At 44.2% G+C, this 18,146-nt stretch overlaps 1 protein-coding gene across 1 annotated transcript in view; it reads right to left on the bottom strand.

The window, feature by feature from the left end:
• Fgd6 (FYVE, RhoGEF and PH domain containing 6) overlaps positions 1–18,146 on the bottom strand; it is a 117,445-nt gene that overhangs the window by 13,754 nt on the left and 85,545 nt on the right. Inside the window, exons 9-14 of the mRNA XM_051139940.1 lie at positions 12,838–12,888; positions 7,600–7,658; positions 7,447–7,518; positions 5,949–6,017; positions 5,274–5,357; positions 3,091–3,170 (exon numbers count right to left, since the gene is read on the bottom strand). Coding sequence (XP_050995897.1) covers positions 3,091–3,170; positions 5,274–5,357; positions 5,949–6,017; positions 7,447–7,518; positions 7,600–7,658; positions 12,838–12,888 — 415 coding nt within the window. The remainder of the gene's footprint in view (positions 1–3,090; positions 3,171–5,273; positions 5,358–5,948; positions 6,018–7,446; positions 7,519–7,599; positions 7,659–12,837; positions 12,889–18,146) is intronic.

Below are 18,146 nucleotides of genomic sequence, written 5' to 3'. Positions count from 1 at the left end.
TGGTCTCTGTTATAAACCATTAAGTGGCTTTCCTATGGCTCTTACACAGGGTGGTTCTGCGTACTAGCTCACATGGTTCTCTAAGCCTCTCTCGGGTGCCTAGCCCTGTATTCCTACCTCATACTACATGCTCCTTTCTACCTTAGAACTCTGTAGTCCTAAGTACCAGGCTCTTGCTTTTCTTTGCCTAGCTATCCAATACCTACCCTCCATACGTCAGGGTACACAATGAGCCTTCAAGGACTAGCTCCAGGGATGGAGAGATGGCTCAGAGGTTAGGAGCACTGGGTGTTCTTCCAAAGGTCCTGAGTTCAATTCCCAGCAACCACATGGTGGCTCACAACCATCTATAATGAGATCTGGTGCCCTCTTCTGACCTGCAGGTGTACATGCAGGCAAAGCACTATATAAATTAAAAAAAAAAAAAAAGGACTAGCTCCATGTCCTTTCTTCCCTATGTCAAGCTCACTTAACAGCCCCATAACAACTAGTACTCTCCCTGTATTCTACTTAATTACAATTTTATTTACTTTACTTGGGCTAATATTTGCTAAGTGCACATCTGCCCTAGTGGAATAGAAGCTTAGTGAAGAAAGGCTCTTCTAATCACTCGCTACATCTGTAAGGTAGAGGCTCCCTTCTACTGACTGACTGAAGACATGAAGCCCAGGTCGGGGAGATCCCCGCAAGAGGCAGGAAGATGTGGAGTATCATGCATGGAGACGTAAGCTGACTCCTATCAGGAAGATGTGGTGTAGGATATCATGCATGGAGACGTAAGCTGACTCCTATCAAGCTCCAGGTGATGGGGATCTGTTGGCTGGCATGGCCGCCCTCTGCAGTCCAGACACATCTTCTGGACAATCACTGCAGCTTCTCCATCAGCACCGGCCGCTTTAGTGGCTCACCGTCTGCTTGCACGTTCTCAGACACAACACAGACCTCACGAATCAAGCCCTGCTTGCTTCCGGCGGCTTTCTGCTGCAGGGTCCCCACCTCTCTAGGTTTTCACACAACTGAAAGGGACCTTCCTCTAGAACAGGCTTTGGCTTGAGGGGATGCTCTTACTGGTTTTTCTATCCACACTACTCAGACGGCCCCCCATAAAACAGTAAGGTTGCCTTTATCCATGCATTCAGGGAGTAGTGCATCGAGCCCTCAAGAATGTCTCCTTCCCATTCACAGCTTGGCCAACTGGCCCCAGAGTTTCCAGTTTCTTGGGACGTGTGACACACCTTCCTCATTAACCTTGATCACCTCTAGCTTTTGATTTAAAGTGAGAGATGTGTAACTCTTCCTTTTGGTTGGACACGTATAGGCCATTTTGGGGCTATTTTGTCTAAGAAAATAGGGAGGACATAGGAGAGGGAAAACACAGACAGTTCACAGTCAGAAAAACACACATTTCTCAGTTCAGTTCAACATCATTACAGTACCAAAACCAATTCAATGTTAACATCAATGATCATATATTGCAGATCATGATAACAGATGTGAGATTAGAGAAATAATATGCCAGAGAGAAATATCAAATGAGCACCTGCTGTCAGAAAACAAACAAACAAACACATCGAGGGGCCAAGAAGATGGCTAAGTAGTAGCTACAAATCCTGCTGAGCAATCACGAGGAGTCACTTAGCAAGCTCAGAATTCCACAAGCCCTGTCCTCCACTTCCAATGGAACTGATGCCCTCTTCTGCCATCTTTATGTGCACAGGTGCGTATGTTCACATACTCACACATGTGCATACACACACAAACGCAGACACACAAATCTTAATTCATAAAAAGGAGAAGGGCACTGCAAGGATGCATGCAGAGTAGCTACAGACTTTCAGCTCATGGAATATTGCATATTGGGGTGGGTGTGGTAGCACATGCCTCTAATTCCAAACCACGGGAGGTGGGAGACCGCAAAACAAACCAATTTACAAACACAAACTAAAGCGCACAGTATCACACACACAGGTAGTGTGAAACACAATACAGTGAGTTATGCTTGTGTGAACCACACAACTTTGTGTCTCCTTAATGCTTGATTTACATTATAGCTTCCCTGTTTTAAGATGGGGAAATGCGTAGTCAAGGTTGGCCTCAAACCTTGTATGTGGAGGAGAATAATCTTGAGTGACTGTGGGTGTGTGTCATTAAGCCCAGCCCTTGTGACATGCTTCCATTACACATAAGTTTCTGTAGGTTTCACTTTGAGGTGAGCTGGTGTCATACACAATCGTAATAACAGACAAAGAAGCAAAGGCTTTGATTTCCACCCTGGATTTGTTAGCTACATCAGAGAACAACTCAACTTTTTGTTTGTTTTTGTTTTTGTTTTTTGAGACAGGGTCTCTCTGTGTAGCCCTGGCTGTCCTGGAACTCGCTTTGTAGACCAGGCTGGCCTCGAACTCACAGCGATCTGCCTACCTCTGCCTCCCAAGTGTTGGGATTAAAGGCGTGCCCCACCACCACCCAGTGGTTTCCCCATTTTTAATGAGATGATGACTACTGCATAGGTTACAAACCTTACTTAAATAATACATGAAATCTTTTTAGTAAAATATAAAGCACTATGTGTTTATAATTACCTGATAAACCATGGAAGTATTTTAAATACTTTTTAAAGTAATAAGCATAACGCATTCTAGCATTATTATCCTATCCAGAGGAACGCTGCTATTTTGGTGCTCCTAGCACACACTCTTGTATCGGTTCCCTCACGTGCTTGACAGTACAAAGAATACACTTGTGGGAAAGAAGCTTTAGCAAAGGGAGAAATAAAATGTCTAGCAGTTGAGCTAAATGTTAAAAAATAAATTAAAAAGAAAAACAACAACTGAGTGAGCTATAGTAGCAATATGTCATTTCTTTTTGTTTATTTATTTAGTTTGTTTTTGAGGATCTCTCTGTGTAGCCCTGGTTGTCCTGAAACTCACTATGTAGACCAGGCCGAGTGTTGGCATTAAAGACATGCACCACCACTGCCCAACCAAAATGCCATTTCAACGTGTGTGTGTGTGTGTGTGTGTGTGTGTGTGTGTGTACATGCAGGTGAATATGGGGTAACTTCACACACACACACACACACACACTTACCTAGCTGAGAGGATGAAAGAACGCTCCACACTTTCAATCTTCAATTCATTCTGATACGCTTCTTGGGTAGGTTTTCCGACCTGGAAGAAGGTACCGACATCTGACAAACTTACCATGCCACAAGTCCGACATGTGAACAGTAGCTGAAGCTGCCCAGGCTCGTAGATACTGATGTCCACAGCCAGTCTCCTCACTCAGCTTTACTGTCTATGTTCCAGACAAACTTGAATACTCACATGCAGCTTTAGGTCACAATATTTATTCTACAGAATGCTTTTTCCCAATGCCCCAGCATGGTGGTCTATAAGTCATGCCTCAAGGCTCACTGTCTCTCTCCACAAAGACTTCCCTGATTCTCTCTCAGGTGGTGGTTTTTCCTTTATGTTTTATCTGGGAAAGGGTCTCACTCTGTAGCACTTGCCATTCCCCAGCTGTCAATCAAAAACAGCACACCGACCCCTCCACCACACCTATGAAAGATACATGCTTTCCTATGCTATGGTGGCTCACGCCAATGATCTCAGCGTGCAAGGAGGTAAGAGCATCCTGATTGCTAAGTTAGCCTGTGCTACAGAGTGAACTCTATCTTATAAAACCCAAAAGAGGCTCGGTACGGTTGCTCACATCTATGATTCCAGCACTTGGGAAGTTGAGACAGGAGGATAAGGAGCTCAACGCCATCCTTGACTACATAGGCCAGCCTGGGAAATAAAATAAAAGCACAGCCCCAAACCAAGCCTTTAAAAAAGACTACTGTGGTGGTTTGAACGACCCCCACAGACTTACAGGGAGTAGCATCATTAGAGGTGTGGCCTTGTTGGGAGTAGGTGTGGCCTTAGAGAAAGTATGTCACTGGGGGGTAAGATTTGAGGTTTCAGATGCTCAGTGTCTCACACACACACACTCTCTCTTTCTGCTGCCTGCAGATCTAGATGTAAAACTCTCAGCTACTCGCCAGCACCATGTCTGCCTGCATGCTGCCATGCTGCCAATAGACTAAATCTCTGAACTATAAGCCAGGCCCAATTAAACGGTTTCCTTTCTAAGAGTTGCCGTGGTTATGGTGTCTCTTCAAAGCAATAGAAACCCGAACTAAGACAACCCTGCACACACACGCAAACACTATGTATGTATGTACGTACGTACGTACGTACGTATTTAAGATGATGGTCCTACTACACTACCTCAAAGAGTCTTGAGCTCCTTTTTTTGTTTGTTTGTTTGTTTGTTTGTTTTTTGAGACAGGGTCTCTCTGTGTAGCCTTGGCTGTCCTGGACTCGCTTTGTAGACCAGGCTGGCCTCGAACTCACAGCGATCCGCCTGCCTCTGCCTCCTGAGTGCTGGGATTAAAAGGCGTGCGCCACCACGCCCGGCGAGTCTTGAGCTCCTGAACTCAAATTATCCTCCTATCTCAGCCTCCTGCGTATCAGGGATTAAAGGCATAGATCTTTGGCTCTAAACTCAATTTATTAATCTATTGATTTATGTTATATTTAGGTAGAGTCTCAAGTAGTTAAGTTAACTCTCACTATGTAAGCCGGGTGTGGTGGCGCACGCTTTTAATGCCAGCACCCAGGGGCAGAGGCAGGTGGATCACTGTGAGTTCAAGGCCAGCCTGGTCTACAAAGTGAGTCCAGGACAGCCAAGACTGCACAGAGAGACCCTGCCTTGAAAAACAAAAACAAAACAAACAAAACCTCACTATGTAGCTGAAAAAGCCTTAGAGCTCCTTGATCCTCTCGCCCGCTTCTCCCAAGGGGTGAGGCTGAAAGTGCATGCTGCCAGACTCACACTGACCTCCTAAAATGTTACGTGTATGTTTATAGTGACCTTTACTACTGTGTAGTTACAGGAATCATGTCTCCATTACTGCAAGTCTTACGGATAAAGGGAGGTTTGGGAAGAAGGAGAGACAAAATGAAACATCCTTTAATTCATCCTCCTTTTTTAAAATTCATCCTCCTTTTTTACCAAATCTGTTACTATTTTTGTTGACAGTCATCCTCAATAACTACACCTTGAATAACTGACGGAAGAGCAAAGCAAACCTCTGACAGGAAGGAACAGATGCAGAAGCAGGAGCAAACAGAAACAGAAAAGTGAGGGGGTGACAAAGGCGACTACCTTAGGGACTCTTTTCTGCACAGGCTTGGGTAAAGGAAAAGTGTAAAGTGAACACCGACCTTCATTCCCGCCAACGAGAGCATGTTGTTCAACTTGTACATCCCAGACTGCAGGGGTGTTGTGTACAGCAGGGCGTCGTTAAACTGAAAGGAGAAGCACGGCACAAGGCTACTTGCCGGAACTAATTTCAGCGACAGAGATATTAATAATACACAAGAATAAAAGGCAAAGATTACCTGTCAGAAATTTTCTAAGGAAATGCATTTCATTTCCAAATTCTATTAGAGCTTTAATGTTTTATGGATTCCAAATTACATTAAAGAATTATAATCTGTCTGCCAAGTGTGGTGGCGCAAGGTTTTAGTTCCAGCACCAGGGAGGCAGAGGCTGGTAGATCGATATGAGTTCGAGGCCAGCCTGGTCTATAAAGAGAGTCCAGAACAGCCAAGGCTACACAGTGAAACCCTGTCACAAAAAAAAAAAAAAAAAAAAAAAAGAAAGAAAGAAAGAAAGAAAAGATTTATAATCTCCCTGAATAAAATAAACTAAATTCAAAGAGGGAAAAAATGCTGATGAAGCATCATAACAGATCTCATCATTTCCTATGCTTGAAACAAGGGGTACGGCTGCCCCAAATGCCTCTAAGCTGCCACCTGAATGCACTGAGTTCATCTGTTATGCATGCTTCCACTAAGCAATTGCCTGGACATGTCCAACCACACAGATCCTCTTACCAGGAAAAACATTCGGGGCTGCATGACTTTCCGAGACAGCTTCATCAGCGTGCCTTCTTTGAGAAAAACCTAATGCATCCAAAGCAAACACTCAGTTAGTCCTGCCATCACCACATAACTACAGCATACATACACTTTCCTTCCAACATTCTCCCTGAGCTGTGTTTTTGAGAGCCATGGAGACATCATTTCTTTGTGACTTTTAAGGTCATGGTTCCTTTTTAAGCCCTCCAGGTGGTTTAGAAATGGGGATAAAAAGACAAGGGGCTGGGGTACTAGAGAGATGGCTCAGTGGGTAGGATTACTAGTTGCTATCATGGAGGATAGCCCTCAATCCCCTCTAACTCTAGTTCTGGGAGATCTGACACCCTCTCTGGCCTCTGAAGGTACTGCAGGCACACGGTGTACATTATACACATGTAGGCAAAACACTCATCTACATGAAATAAAAACAAAAAATAAATATTTTAAAAAGGATTGTAGTTTACTTAGAAGGGTGCTTGCCAAGCATGCAGGAAGCTCTGGGTTTGAATTTAGAACCTCTATAAACCAGGCACGAAGCCATGTGCTGTTCTGCAATTCCAGCACTTGGGAGGAAGAACGTAAGTTCAAGGCTAGCCTGGGTTATGTTAAGACTCTGTCTTATAAAATAAAATATAAACATAAAAAATACATTTATTATATACAAGAATATAAAAATTAAATATAAATATATTTAATTATGCATTATTAGCATATCAAAATGTTTACATATAACATGAATATAAACTATTTTATAACTATAAAGTTATGAATATGTAAAATATTAAAATAAATATAAAAAATTTAAAGGGGCTAGTGAGATGGCTTAGTGGTTAAAGGTAATTGCTACAAAGCTTGATGACCTGAGCTCTATCCCTGAGACCTACATGGTAGGAGAGAATCCTCCTTTGAGACACACACACACACCCACACCAAATGTAACTTAATTTTTTTCTTAGAAAGATTAAAAAGGGGAAGAAACTAAAAATTATGAAGAAATTTAAAAAATATCTAAGGCATAGAACAACTGGTCTCATAAATCCTGCACTGGCCCCAGGAGCATTCTGTGGACTGCATGTACTTGATCTTGAGCACATCCAAGGACCTAAGAACTTCACTTTACAACGTCCTGGGTTCATTTCTTAGGCCACTTCTGTGCTCTCTGAAGAGCATCAAAACAGCAATCTCTTTCCTTCTAGGCCTGACGGTTTTAAACGACATTGCTTTCAAAGCTGTGTGTGTTCAGTTGCTATTAAATCACCCTATTGAACTGCGCGGGGTCCTCTGCCTCTCTCCTAATTGAACTGGACTGCTTGTCACCGTGACTTACATCATACTGTTTTGAATGGACAGAATGATGCATATTAGGTCAGTGAAGACTGGCATAACTCATTTTCAAAACTAAGATAAAAATAGCTACAGACGTTGCCCAAACACACCGTTATTAAACTGTAGAAGGCATTCCAAGAACACTTACCCGCCCAGGCTGCACAATTTCATGGTGTCCACTTAGGCTGTATTGGATTTGCATGAGCTTCTGAAAGTTGTCCTACAGAAGACAATGCAGAGCATGTGACGCCTGGGCTTGCAGCTTCCGCAGCGTACGGGCCCTTGATTCCCAGGTACTTACCCCTTGCTTCATGGTGTCGTTGGCATGGTTCGCTACCTCTATAACAACGGCTAGGGCATCTAAAGTGTGCAGGAATAGAGAGGGCATCTGGTCATTACCAAGGAAGCAAATGGATTCCAACACTAAGCAGTTATGGTTGACAAAACCCTACACAGTAAAAGCTCTGCGGGGACCTTGGTTGCCTGTGAGTAGCCGGAAGTATAGACATTAAGATTCAGTGAGGGCAGTTGAGTGGAGAGTGGGGTCTGACTTTCACATGAACTCTGGTGCCCCATATTTGACCACGTCCCCTGGATGGGGAGACCTGGTGGCACTCAGAGGAAGGATAGCAGGCTACCAAGAATAGACTTGATACCCTATGAGCATATACAGGTCCCCCTCAGTCACAGTCATGGGGGAGGGGAGTAAGCGGAAAATGGGAGGGAGGGAGGAATGGGAGGATACAAGGGATGGGATAACAATTTAGATGTAATATGAATAAATTAATAAAATATATTTAAAAAAATATTCAGTGAGGGTGCTGGGCCTTGGTGGAGCACACCTTTAATCCCAGCACGTGGGAAGCAGAGGCAGGTGGATCTCCGTAAGTTCGAGGTCAGCCTGGACTACAGAGTGAGTTCCAGGACAGCCAGAGCTGTTACACAGAGGAACCCTGTCTCCAAACAAACAAACAAACAAACAAACAGATTCAGTGAGGGTATAACCAAGGAGAAACAGGCAAAAACAAAACAAACAAAACCAATAAACAAATTGAGCCACAGACCCTAAGGAGAGCACAGATCACGTGTCAGGCCTGGGTTTTGCTAAGAGAGCATTATTGTGCTTACGTTTACAAGGGTAAGAATAGGATTCTACCTAGTAGCTAAGGGCTTCCCAAATACAAACTGTCTTGGGAAATGATTCTGATAAGACTCGGAGGCTAGGAGTACAGCTCGGGGATACAGCGCGTACTCTGCATGGCTAAGGCCCTGGTTCAGTTTGACCACCAATAAAGCAAAGTCTTCCAAAACAAAAGCAGAAGGGGGCCTTGGGTTCAGTCTTCTTCTCTTAGACTGATTTAAAGGTATGTGAATTAGTAGACATGAGAGAAATGAGAGGCTCTGGGGTTCATCCTCGATAGAGAAAGGAAGAAGAGGGAGAGGAGGGAAAGAACAACACAGGAAAGGAGAGAAGAAAGGGCTGGGGATAGGAGAGGGAGGGAGAGAAGAGAGGGATGGAGGGAGGAAAGGAGAAGGGAAGGAGGGAAGAAGAATGCCACACAGAAGCACACCAGATCTCAGCACGAAAAATTCAGGCATCAATTTGTACGCTGGGTTACTTAGCTTCATTGGACTATTTTTAGTTTATAATTTGTATTAGTCCTTTGCCTTTCACAAGTGTTTTTAATGTTCTGGTCACAAAATCTTTATACTTAGATATAAAAGCACGTATGTATGTATGTATGTATGTATGTATGTATGTATGTGTATGTATTCAGCTGGGGTAATAGTGGGATTACAGGTATTTACCACTATACCTAGCTAAGTCTTTTGTCTGGGGATGTGGCTGTGCCCGAATGTTCCATAAAGAACAAATGTAAAGATAATTTGTCACAACGAACAGGAAGGTCCCACACACAGCCTTTGTTGGGTAGGCAGCGGAGAAGCTCACAGCCTTTAGCTGTCACTAACCTAGACACACATGCTTGCCCTGCACACATGACTGGGACATTCTGAGACAAACAGGAGAAATGACAGAGGAGAAAGCATGCTTGCCCAGAGTTTTACGTAAGTGTTCAGCAACGAAGGAGCCATTGCTCATGTAGCCAACGCTGGACTTAAAATTATTCTTCTCCTTTCTTCCCCCCAAGACGAGGTTTCTCTGCCCCTGGCTGTCCTCCAGCTCACTCTTGTAGACCAGGATGGTCTCAAACTCACAAAGAGCCACCTGCTTCTGCCTCCTGAATGTTGGACCACTTAATTTTCTTGATTTTTTTTTTTTGACACACAGGGTTTTGAAACATAGGGGTTCTCTGTGTTCTCTTGACTGTCCTGAACTCACTTTGTAGACCAGGCTGACCTCAAACTCACAGCAATCCACCTGCCTCTGCCTCCGAGTGCTGGGGTTAAAGGCATGCGCCACCATGCCCAGCTTTATTCTACTTCTTGAATGCTGGGTGTTTCTGTGTTACCTTGTCTGACTTTGGGTACTCTTTCTAGTACCAACCCTAGAGGCTTCTGTACTTCTTAAACATATGTTCTCCTCAGTATTACTGCTTAAAACCTGTGTGTGTGTGTGTGTGTGCGTGTGTGTGTGCGCGCGCGTGTGTGTCTGTGTTATGCTAGAGAGGTTAGGCTATGGTTCTACTACTGAACTACACTCTCACCCTTTTCAGTTACTAAAGGAAAAGTAGGGTCTCCTTATATAGCAATCCCCACCACAAGCCAGAACTTAAGCACCTGACTCTGTCTTTACAGCACATGCTCATGGTTTCTCTGGAAACGCTCATCTCTCTGGTCAGCTGCAATTTGCAGGGAGCAGGGCTGAGAACCTTAGGACTGAGTGGGTGACTGAGAGATGCTGTACTTTGCCAACTGGTGTCCAAGCTCCTCAGTTCTACTCTCTGTGTGCCATCTCCTTGAGAGATGCTGACAGGCAGGTGTGGTGGCACACACCTTTAATCCCAGCACTTGGGAGGCAGAGGCAGGTGGATCTCTGTGAGTTCAAGGCCAGCCTGGTCTACAAAGTGAGTCCTGGACAGCCAAGGCTACACAGAGAAACCCTGTCTCGAAAAACAAGAAAGACAGAGAGAGAAAGACAGACAGAGAGAGAGAGAGAGAGATGCTGACGACTCTATCCCTTTAGACAGTCTATCTACCTCTCAAAGCTCTATCTTTCCTTCTTCATGAGACAGACTCAGGTCAGCAATGCCTACTCTTCCACCTATGCCAGCTCATTCACTGTCCTGCTTTTTCCCAAGCTAACTGCTCTGCCGCTACAATGGTCATATTTTCCTCTTATGACTCTGTACAGATCAGAGCATCCTTACTCTAAAGCTATTGCCTTCATTATTCATATGGGAGAGATTTTAAGTTTCTTCATCAACTGGACTATGTCTCTCCTGAAGACATAAAGCATCACTTTTCTTTAAGATGTTAGCATAACTCTGGGCTGTGTACATCGTTCACTGATAGAGCATTTGCTTAGTATGTGTCCTGAGGGGAATTTGTAGTATCACAAACAACAACTACACCAAAGAAATTAACTTGGGAATAGAAGCACAGGCCCTGTGGTCGCAGCACTCAAAAGAGGTTGAGGCGGGCTGGAGAGATGGCTCAGAGGTTAAGAGCATTAGATGCTTTTCCAAAGGGCGTGAGTTCAATTCCCAGCAATCACATGGTGGCTCACAACCATTTATGTGAGATCTACTGCTCTCTTCTGGTGTGCAGGTGTTATTTGCAGGCAGAACACTATATACACAATAAATAAATAAATCTTTTTAAAAAGAGGCTAAGGCAAGAGGATGATGAGATCAAGGCCATTCTGCTTCAAAACAAATTAGCCAAGACTTGGAGCAAGTATTTGTAACCACAGTACTAGGACGTAGAGGCAGGAGGATTAAGTGTTCAAGGTCATCCTTGGCTATATAGCAACTTTTAATCCAACCTATGCTACAATTAAACCTTATTTTAAAAAGCCAAGCCAAGCCAAGGGGGAAAAAAGAAAGACAAAAGACAAATAGAAGCTAGAGAAGACATACAATGATTAGGAGACAATGATGATGAATCTCTAAAAATGGCTTTGAAAGAAGCTCAAATTCTTAAAATTTATTTTATGTGTATGAGTGTTCTTTCTGCATGCATGTACACTGTATGCATGCCTAATGCCTGCAGAGGCCAGACGGGGCTGTCAGATCCCCTGGAACTGGAGCTATAGACAGCTATGAGCCAGCATGTAGGTGCTGGGAACTGAACCTGGGTCCTCTGCAGAAATAAGTGTTCTTAACCACTGAGCCATATCTCCAGCTCCCATGCTCACTCAAGTTTTAACTCTGAAGATATATAGGATGCCTAAGAATATGATCAAAATTCATAAGTTAATGGAGTGGACATGGACTTGTTAGTGAATTACTAAAGAACTAAAGATGAGCCTATGACTCCTGGAAGAGGCGGTATGAGGATAAACAGAAACCCCAACCACAGTTAATCTGAGATGGAGAGGCAGGGGGAAAGAGACAGGGACTATCTTCCTTGCGCTGCGTAGGCTATTTTCCTTACTAGAAAGACCAAGTATGGAGGGATGTGCCTGTAATCCTCAAACCTGGGAAGACCTTATGTTTGAGGGCAGCTTGTAGTACATTGTAAACTCTTGTCTCCAATGAGTGAGTGAATGTGTGTGTGTGTGTGTGTGTGTGTGTGTGTGTGTGTGTGTGTGTGTGTGTGTGTGTGTGTTTGGGGAGGGGGCATAAGAGGTAAGACACATGGAAAGTATTAAACCTCTAGCAATAATGTCCTTTAAACACTTTAGATTTTATCCTTTTATGGGTTGCTTTGTCTGTCTATAGTCAGGGTGCCAGCTGTAGGCCAGGCTAGCCTTACTCTCCTGGCAATCCTCCCGCTTTGCTTCCCAAATACTGGGATTATGTGTGTGTGTCACTGTGCCTGGCTTAAACTTTACCCTTGACTTGTAGGTTAGTCACTTCAAGTTTGAAATGACCTTGTGGACCATCTGGCTCAGTCTCTGGTTCTGAGAGACGGAGAAATGGGCACCTACAGATTGAATCCACCATGGCAGGGTAATGCACGCACAAGGAAGGACCTTCCTGATCAGGCCAGGCCTGTCCACTCTCCTGGAGGCTGGCCTGTGGGTCTCCTGAGGCTGCCCTCACCTGCGTCCAGCAGCACACTGCTACTTCCCCTAGTTCTAGTCTCATCTGCCCGAGGGAACTTTTAAAAAGGAGTTCCAGGGCTGGAGAGATGGCTCAGAGGTTAAGCGCATTGACTGCTCTTCCAGAAGTCCTGAGTTCAATTCCCAGCAACCACATGGTGGCTCACAACCATCTATACTGTGATCTAATGCCCTCTTCTGTCCTGCAGGTGTACATGTAGGCAGAGCACTATATATATAATAATAAATAAATAAATCTTAAAAAAGAAAAAAAGGAGCTCCATGTAAGGGTTTTGTGCTCAATGCATCTTTCCTTTCCAGCCTTAACTAAGGAAACCTAATACAAAAGCTAAGAGTGCAAAGGTTACTTACCTTGGGTGTCTCGGTGATCTACAGAGTCTTCCAGGAGGTTCTTTAAATAATCTAGAAAAGAAACAAGTCAGAGTATTTACAACAATGCAGCGTGCATACTCCCTAACTCATGTTTTAAATTTAGTATTTCAGTTTTATTTTTAGTTCAACCGTGGAAGAACAAAACCCTGAGATTAGGCATACAGAACCAGAACTGCAAAGACTGTATGAGTGGTTCTCAACCTTTCTAATGCCAGAACCCTTTAATATAGTGTTTCATGTTGTGGTGACCTCAAATCGTGAATTATTTTCATTGCTACTTCATAACTGCAACTTTGCTACTGATTTGAATCATAATGCAAAGATCTGTGTTTCCTGATGGTCTCAGGAGACCCCTACGAAAGGGTCGTTCAACCACAAAGGGGTTGAGAACCACTGCTATACGCATTAAGCTAAGAAATCAGCAGGGTTTGGAACATATACCTGTAACTGCACCCCTGAGCAGAAGCAGCAGGCAGGGGTATCTAACATTTGAGGATAGCACAACCTGAGCTACACAGTGAAAGCTTGCCAAACAAAACAAACAAACAAACAAACAAAAACACGGGGGGTAGGGGGGAGAGAGGGGGGGGGGGTAAGGTCTAGTATCATATGACTAAGTCTCACAACTCTTTTCGTTCCTGGGCCAAAAATGCAATCCAGGTCACCTACTGTTTTCCTGAGTGTGGTTACTCCACCAACCATCAAATGCCTAAACCTCAAGGTCTAATACAAAAACCTCAAGGCATGAATACTCTGAAGGCTCGGAAGTCAGATTTTTCAACCTAAGAATCTAGCAATTACCAGAGTGCCAAAGTAACTCCCCGTGTGTTCTAAAGCAGCCCTTTGCAGATGCAGACATCTAGCCTCAGAGGACATCTGCCGGTGTCTGGAGCTGCTTTCTGCTGTCTCAGCTAGGGAGAAGGGGTGCCACTGGCATCTGGGGGTTGGTGATTCATCCTTGATACAGTCTCGGGACAGATAACCCAAATCTCAGCATGGCTGAGGTCCAGAAACCCCTGACTAGATGAAGATGGCATGCGAACAGCATAAGCAACATGGTGCACTGTGCCTTACTATATGGGATAGTTCTAGTTAATGAATCTTTAATACCAGAAAATGTCACTGGGACTCAGAAAACACTTACTTCTCTATTGAGAAATGTTGCATGTCCTAGTTATCCATCCAATTTCTTTCTCTAGAACTCACCATCCCCCACGGCATGGTCTGTTACTTACTCTTCTGACTTTCTAGCTGTTGCCTAACAAAGGCTCCTTGTCCTAAAACAATATTTGGTTGGGCACAATTCAAACACTTCCCATGTACTTCGTGGCCCCATGCTGTCTGTCTCTAGTTGCTCTCTTCTTCTGCATCCCTTTTCTTCTTCTTTTTTTAATAAAGATTTATTTATTCATTATGTATACAGTGCTCTACCTGCATGTATACCTGCAAGCCACAAGAGGGCATCATATCACATTATAGATGGTTGTGAGCCACCGTGGTGCTCTTAACCTCGGAGCCATCTCTCCAACCCCTTGAATCCCTTCTTGTACTCCCCCCCACCCCCGTGTGTGTGTGTGTGTGCCTGTGTAATGCTGGAGATGGAACCCAGGGACTCAGACATGGTCAATCACTGAACCACATCCCCGTACTTTAAGCAAATATGAAAACTTGGATGCTCACACTGGTTTTCCAAATGTAATGACAGATACACTCCAACTGTTGAAACTTCCTGTCTCTGTGGTAATGAAATAGGAGCCTGTGAGTCTGGATATACATATTTTAACTATCCAGTATGGTAGTAAGCCTGGTAAAGTGTTGTGTGTGACCATAGTAAGCTTCTTCGGGGTATGGCAAGGCTTCCATCTTGCCAGGGAGGGTCATTAGGAATTCAGATCTGAAGGCAGCTCAAATGTACAGGGAGGATGGCAGCTCTCTGATGAAGTATGAAGGAAAAAAAAAAAAAAAAGAAATCACAAAATTGCTTAGCCTATTCTCAGACTTAAAAACAAAAACCAAAAAAGCAACCAATGCTTATTAAGCCAGGCGTGTTGGCTCGTGCCTGCCACTCTAGCTCAGGAGCCTGAAGCAAAAGGGCTGCCAGGAATCTAAGGCTAGCCTAGACTACAAGAGTTTCAGGCTAGCCTCGGCAACAAAAGGAGGCTCTGTCTCAATAAAACCAAGCAGGCTAGTTTCAGCTGACTCAACTCAGAATGCGCTCCATATATAAGCCATGTTTGATGACTGTGTATTTAATAATCCTGTGGCTGAAAGTGCTAGCATTGAAACCCTCTCTAGTGGTTCATGCCTGTCATCCCAGGACAAGGGAGGTTGATGAATCCAAGGCTAGCCTCCAGTACAGTGATACGCTGTCTCCAAAACAAACAAGCTTGTCCTTTATTTTTTTTAACATTTACTTATTTGTTACATTTGTGTTTGCCTGAGGCACATGCCTGCCCTGATGTACTTATGCAGGTCAGATTAAAGGTCAATTCTCTCCTTCTGCCTTGAGGCTTGGGATTGAACTCAGGTCAGAAGGCATGACAATAAGCTCCTCACAGAGATCCACCTGCCTCTGCCTCCCCGAGGACTGGGATTAAAGGCCTGGGCAACCACAGCAGGCTTTTGAGTCATCTTGCCAGCCCAAACTTCCCCTTTTAACAGATATAAGGTCCAAGGGATTCTCCTTAAGCTTGTAGTTAGCTGAAGAATCTAGATGGGAAAGCAGGTTTACTTAAGTGCCAGATACATGGCAAATTCTTCTTTTTATTTATTTATTTTTTTTTTCAGTTCTTGTTCATCTATACTGAAGTTTGTTTCTGCAAATGAAATTGTTTCTTTATCCCAAAAAAGCTTCCTGGGAGACATGAATATTAGGAAATCATGACCTCAGAACCATTCTCCAGATTTTGTTTGTTTGTTTAGCTGGTTGGTTGGTTGGTTTTGGTTTGGGCTAGTGTTCAAACTAGGCTGCTGGCCTGCCGACATGAGCTTTCAGGAACAGGCGTTGAGTACAGTTGCTACCCAGAAAGTATACTAAGGGTGTTGCTACCATGAGCTATTTGTTTTAATTATTGACTTTTATTTTATGTGCATTGGTGTTTTGCCTGCATGTTTGGCTGTGTCAGGGTGTCAGAATTGTGAGCTGCCATGCGTGTGTTGGGAACTGAACACAGGTCCTCTGGAAGAGCAGTTAATGCTCTTAATTGCTGAGCCATCGAATCGAGGCAGGAACGCAGACAAGTCAGCCTTCTGCCAATTTAAAACCTGTGACACTGGGGCTGGAGAGATGGCTCAGAGGTTAAGAGCACTGCCGGCTCTTCCAAAGGTCCTGAGTTCAATTCCCAGCAAACACATGGTGGCTCAAGACCATCTATAATGAGATCTGATGCCCTCTTCTGGCCTGCAGGCACACATACAGACAGAATACTGTACACATAAATAAATAAATCTTAAAAAAAAAAAAAAAAAGAAAGAAAGAAAGAAAGAAAAGAAAACTTAGGATACTGGTCTCTACAATTCAACTAGCCCGCCCATTCATTCGTGATTCCCTTCAACAGTTGTATGAATCAGGCAGGCAGGCAGCACCATGAGGACTATGAGCAATCGATGTGAGTCAGACAACACAGCTACCCAGGGACTGGCTGCAGCCAGGGTGAAACCAGAAAAGGAGACCAGACAGACAACCTGCATAGTCACAGGTATTAGCTACCACCTCCCATTCAGGGCCTGGCCCTGCAGAAACCTTCACAGGACTCACGGGCCAGCAGTTGCTTCAGCTGCCAACTTAGACTTGTAACATCACGAATTCCCTGCCCCTACCCAAACCAATTAAGTATAGTTTAAAGTGCTGTTTAAAAGAAAGAAACTAAGAAAGAAAGAAACAAACAAACAAACAAACTGTCTCAAACCCCAATGAGACTATTGTTTTTTGTTTGGTTTTGAATCAGAACTAGGAAAGATAAAAACCAGGGTTGGTGGTGCACACCTGTGTGACCTCAGCATTTGGGAGGTGGACATCTTAAATTAGAGACAGAGACAGTATGAAGGGGGGAGAAAGGAGGGGGGAGAAAGAGAGACACAGAAAGAGAGACAGAGAGACAAAGACAGACAGAGACAATGAATGAGAATCAAATTACTGGTATATGGACATCACAAAATGTACTCTTGGACCACCAGGTGGCACCACTGATTAATTAACTCCGGAGCATCCTGTCCCTTAGCATTAGTAATGCAAAACCAAGTGAAACATGTCATGTGCAGGCCCCTAGGGATACACAAGTTACCTTTCTACTCACGTATGGCCAAAGAGAAAGGATGGGGGCCCTAAAACACTGCCTCTTCTTCTAGTTCCACGCTGTCTACATCAGAGCTGCTAGTAAGCTTCACCATGCTCAATCACAATCAACCAACATCTACCTAAAAGTACAAACTGTTCACAGATTCATCTCATTTCAGTTGCTGGAGGGAGCCTAGAACTTTCTGCCTTCAAACACAGATCATCCTGAAAGCAGGTGGTGGCAGAATACAGAAAACAAACTGTGGAGTATTGTTCCAGAGTAAAATGTCTCAAAGCGGAGAACGAGGCTTGCCGTGTTTCTTCCGGTTCCTTCTTTCCTTTAGCAGCACAGGCAGAATTGTGGGCCCCGGAGAGAGGTTATCAACTCAGGCAAAGTGCCTGTTTTGCAAAGTCTCAAAGTTAGAAACAAGCAGCTTAAAATTACCCTGGCTCTCCAAAGCTCATGTTTTTTGAAACACGAAACAAACGTCTACATGTCAAGTTACAAGACTGACTTCTTCAAGGCAGCTTGGGAGAGAGTCCCAGAGCTCTTTCTACGGCATCAGAGGCCAAAATTCTTACTCCCCTGGAAATCCAAATACGACTGTTTTGCTAAAGGAACACAGCAAAGAAGGGACTCCTAAGGACATTCTGCTATGTGGACGGATGAGCGTCTTGCTCAGCCATCATCCTCCTGCAGGAGATGGGAACTAACAGAGATCCCCAACAGGACAATGTGCAGAGAGTACCTTTGGTACTCAATCCTAGATGGGATGTCTCCATCATATCCCTCCGCTCAGGGCTCAGGGAAATCTGCCAAGAGGAGGAAGAACTGTTAAGAGCTAGTGGAGATGGAAGACATCAAGGGAAAAAAACGGCCTTCTAGGCACAACAGGACAGAAGCATAAAATGAACCAGGAGACTGTGGCAGCACGCATAAAGCTTGCATGGGTCTGCCTCTGATAGGGTCCTGGTGCTGAGAGGGGAAGTGGGCACAAGCTCCCATCCCTGA

The sequence above is a fragment of the Acomys russatus genome, chromosome 31, assembly GCF_903995435.1.
Source record: "Acomys russatus chromosome 31, mAcoRus1.1, whole genome shotgun sequence".
In the NCBI taxonomy this organism is placed as follows: Eukaryota; Metazoa; Chordata; class Mammalia; order Rodentia; family Muridae; genus Acomys; species Acomys russatus.
Note: the sequence above shows the minus strand (reverse complement) of the source record. Positions and strands in the feature narration are given on the sequence as shown.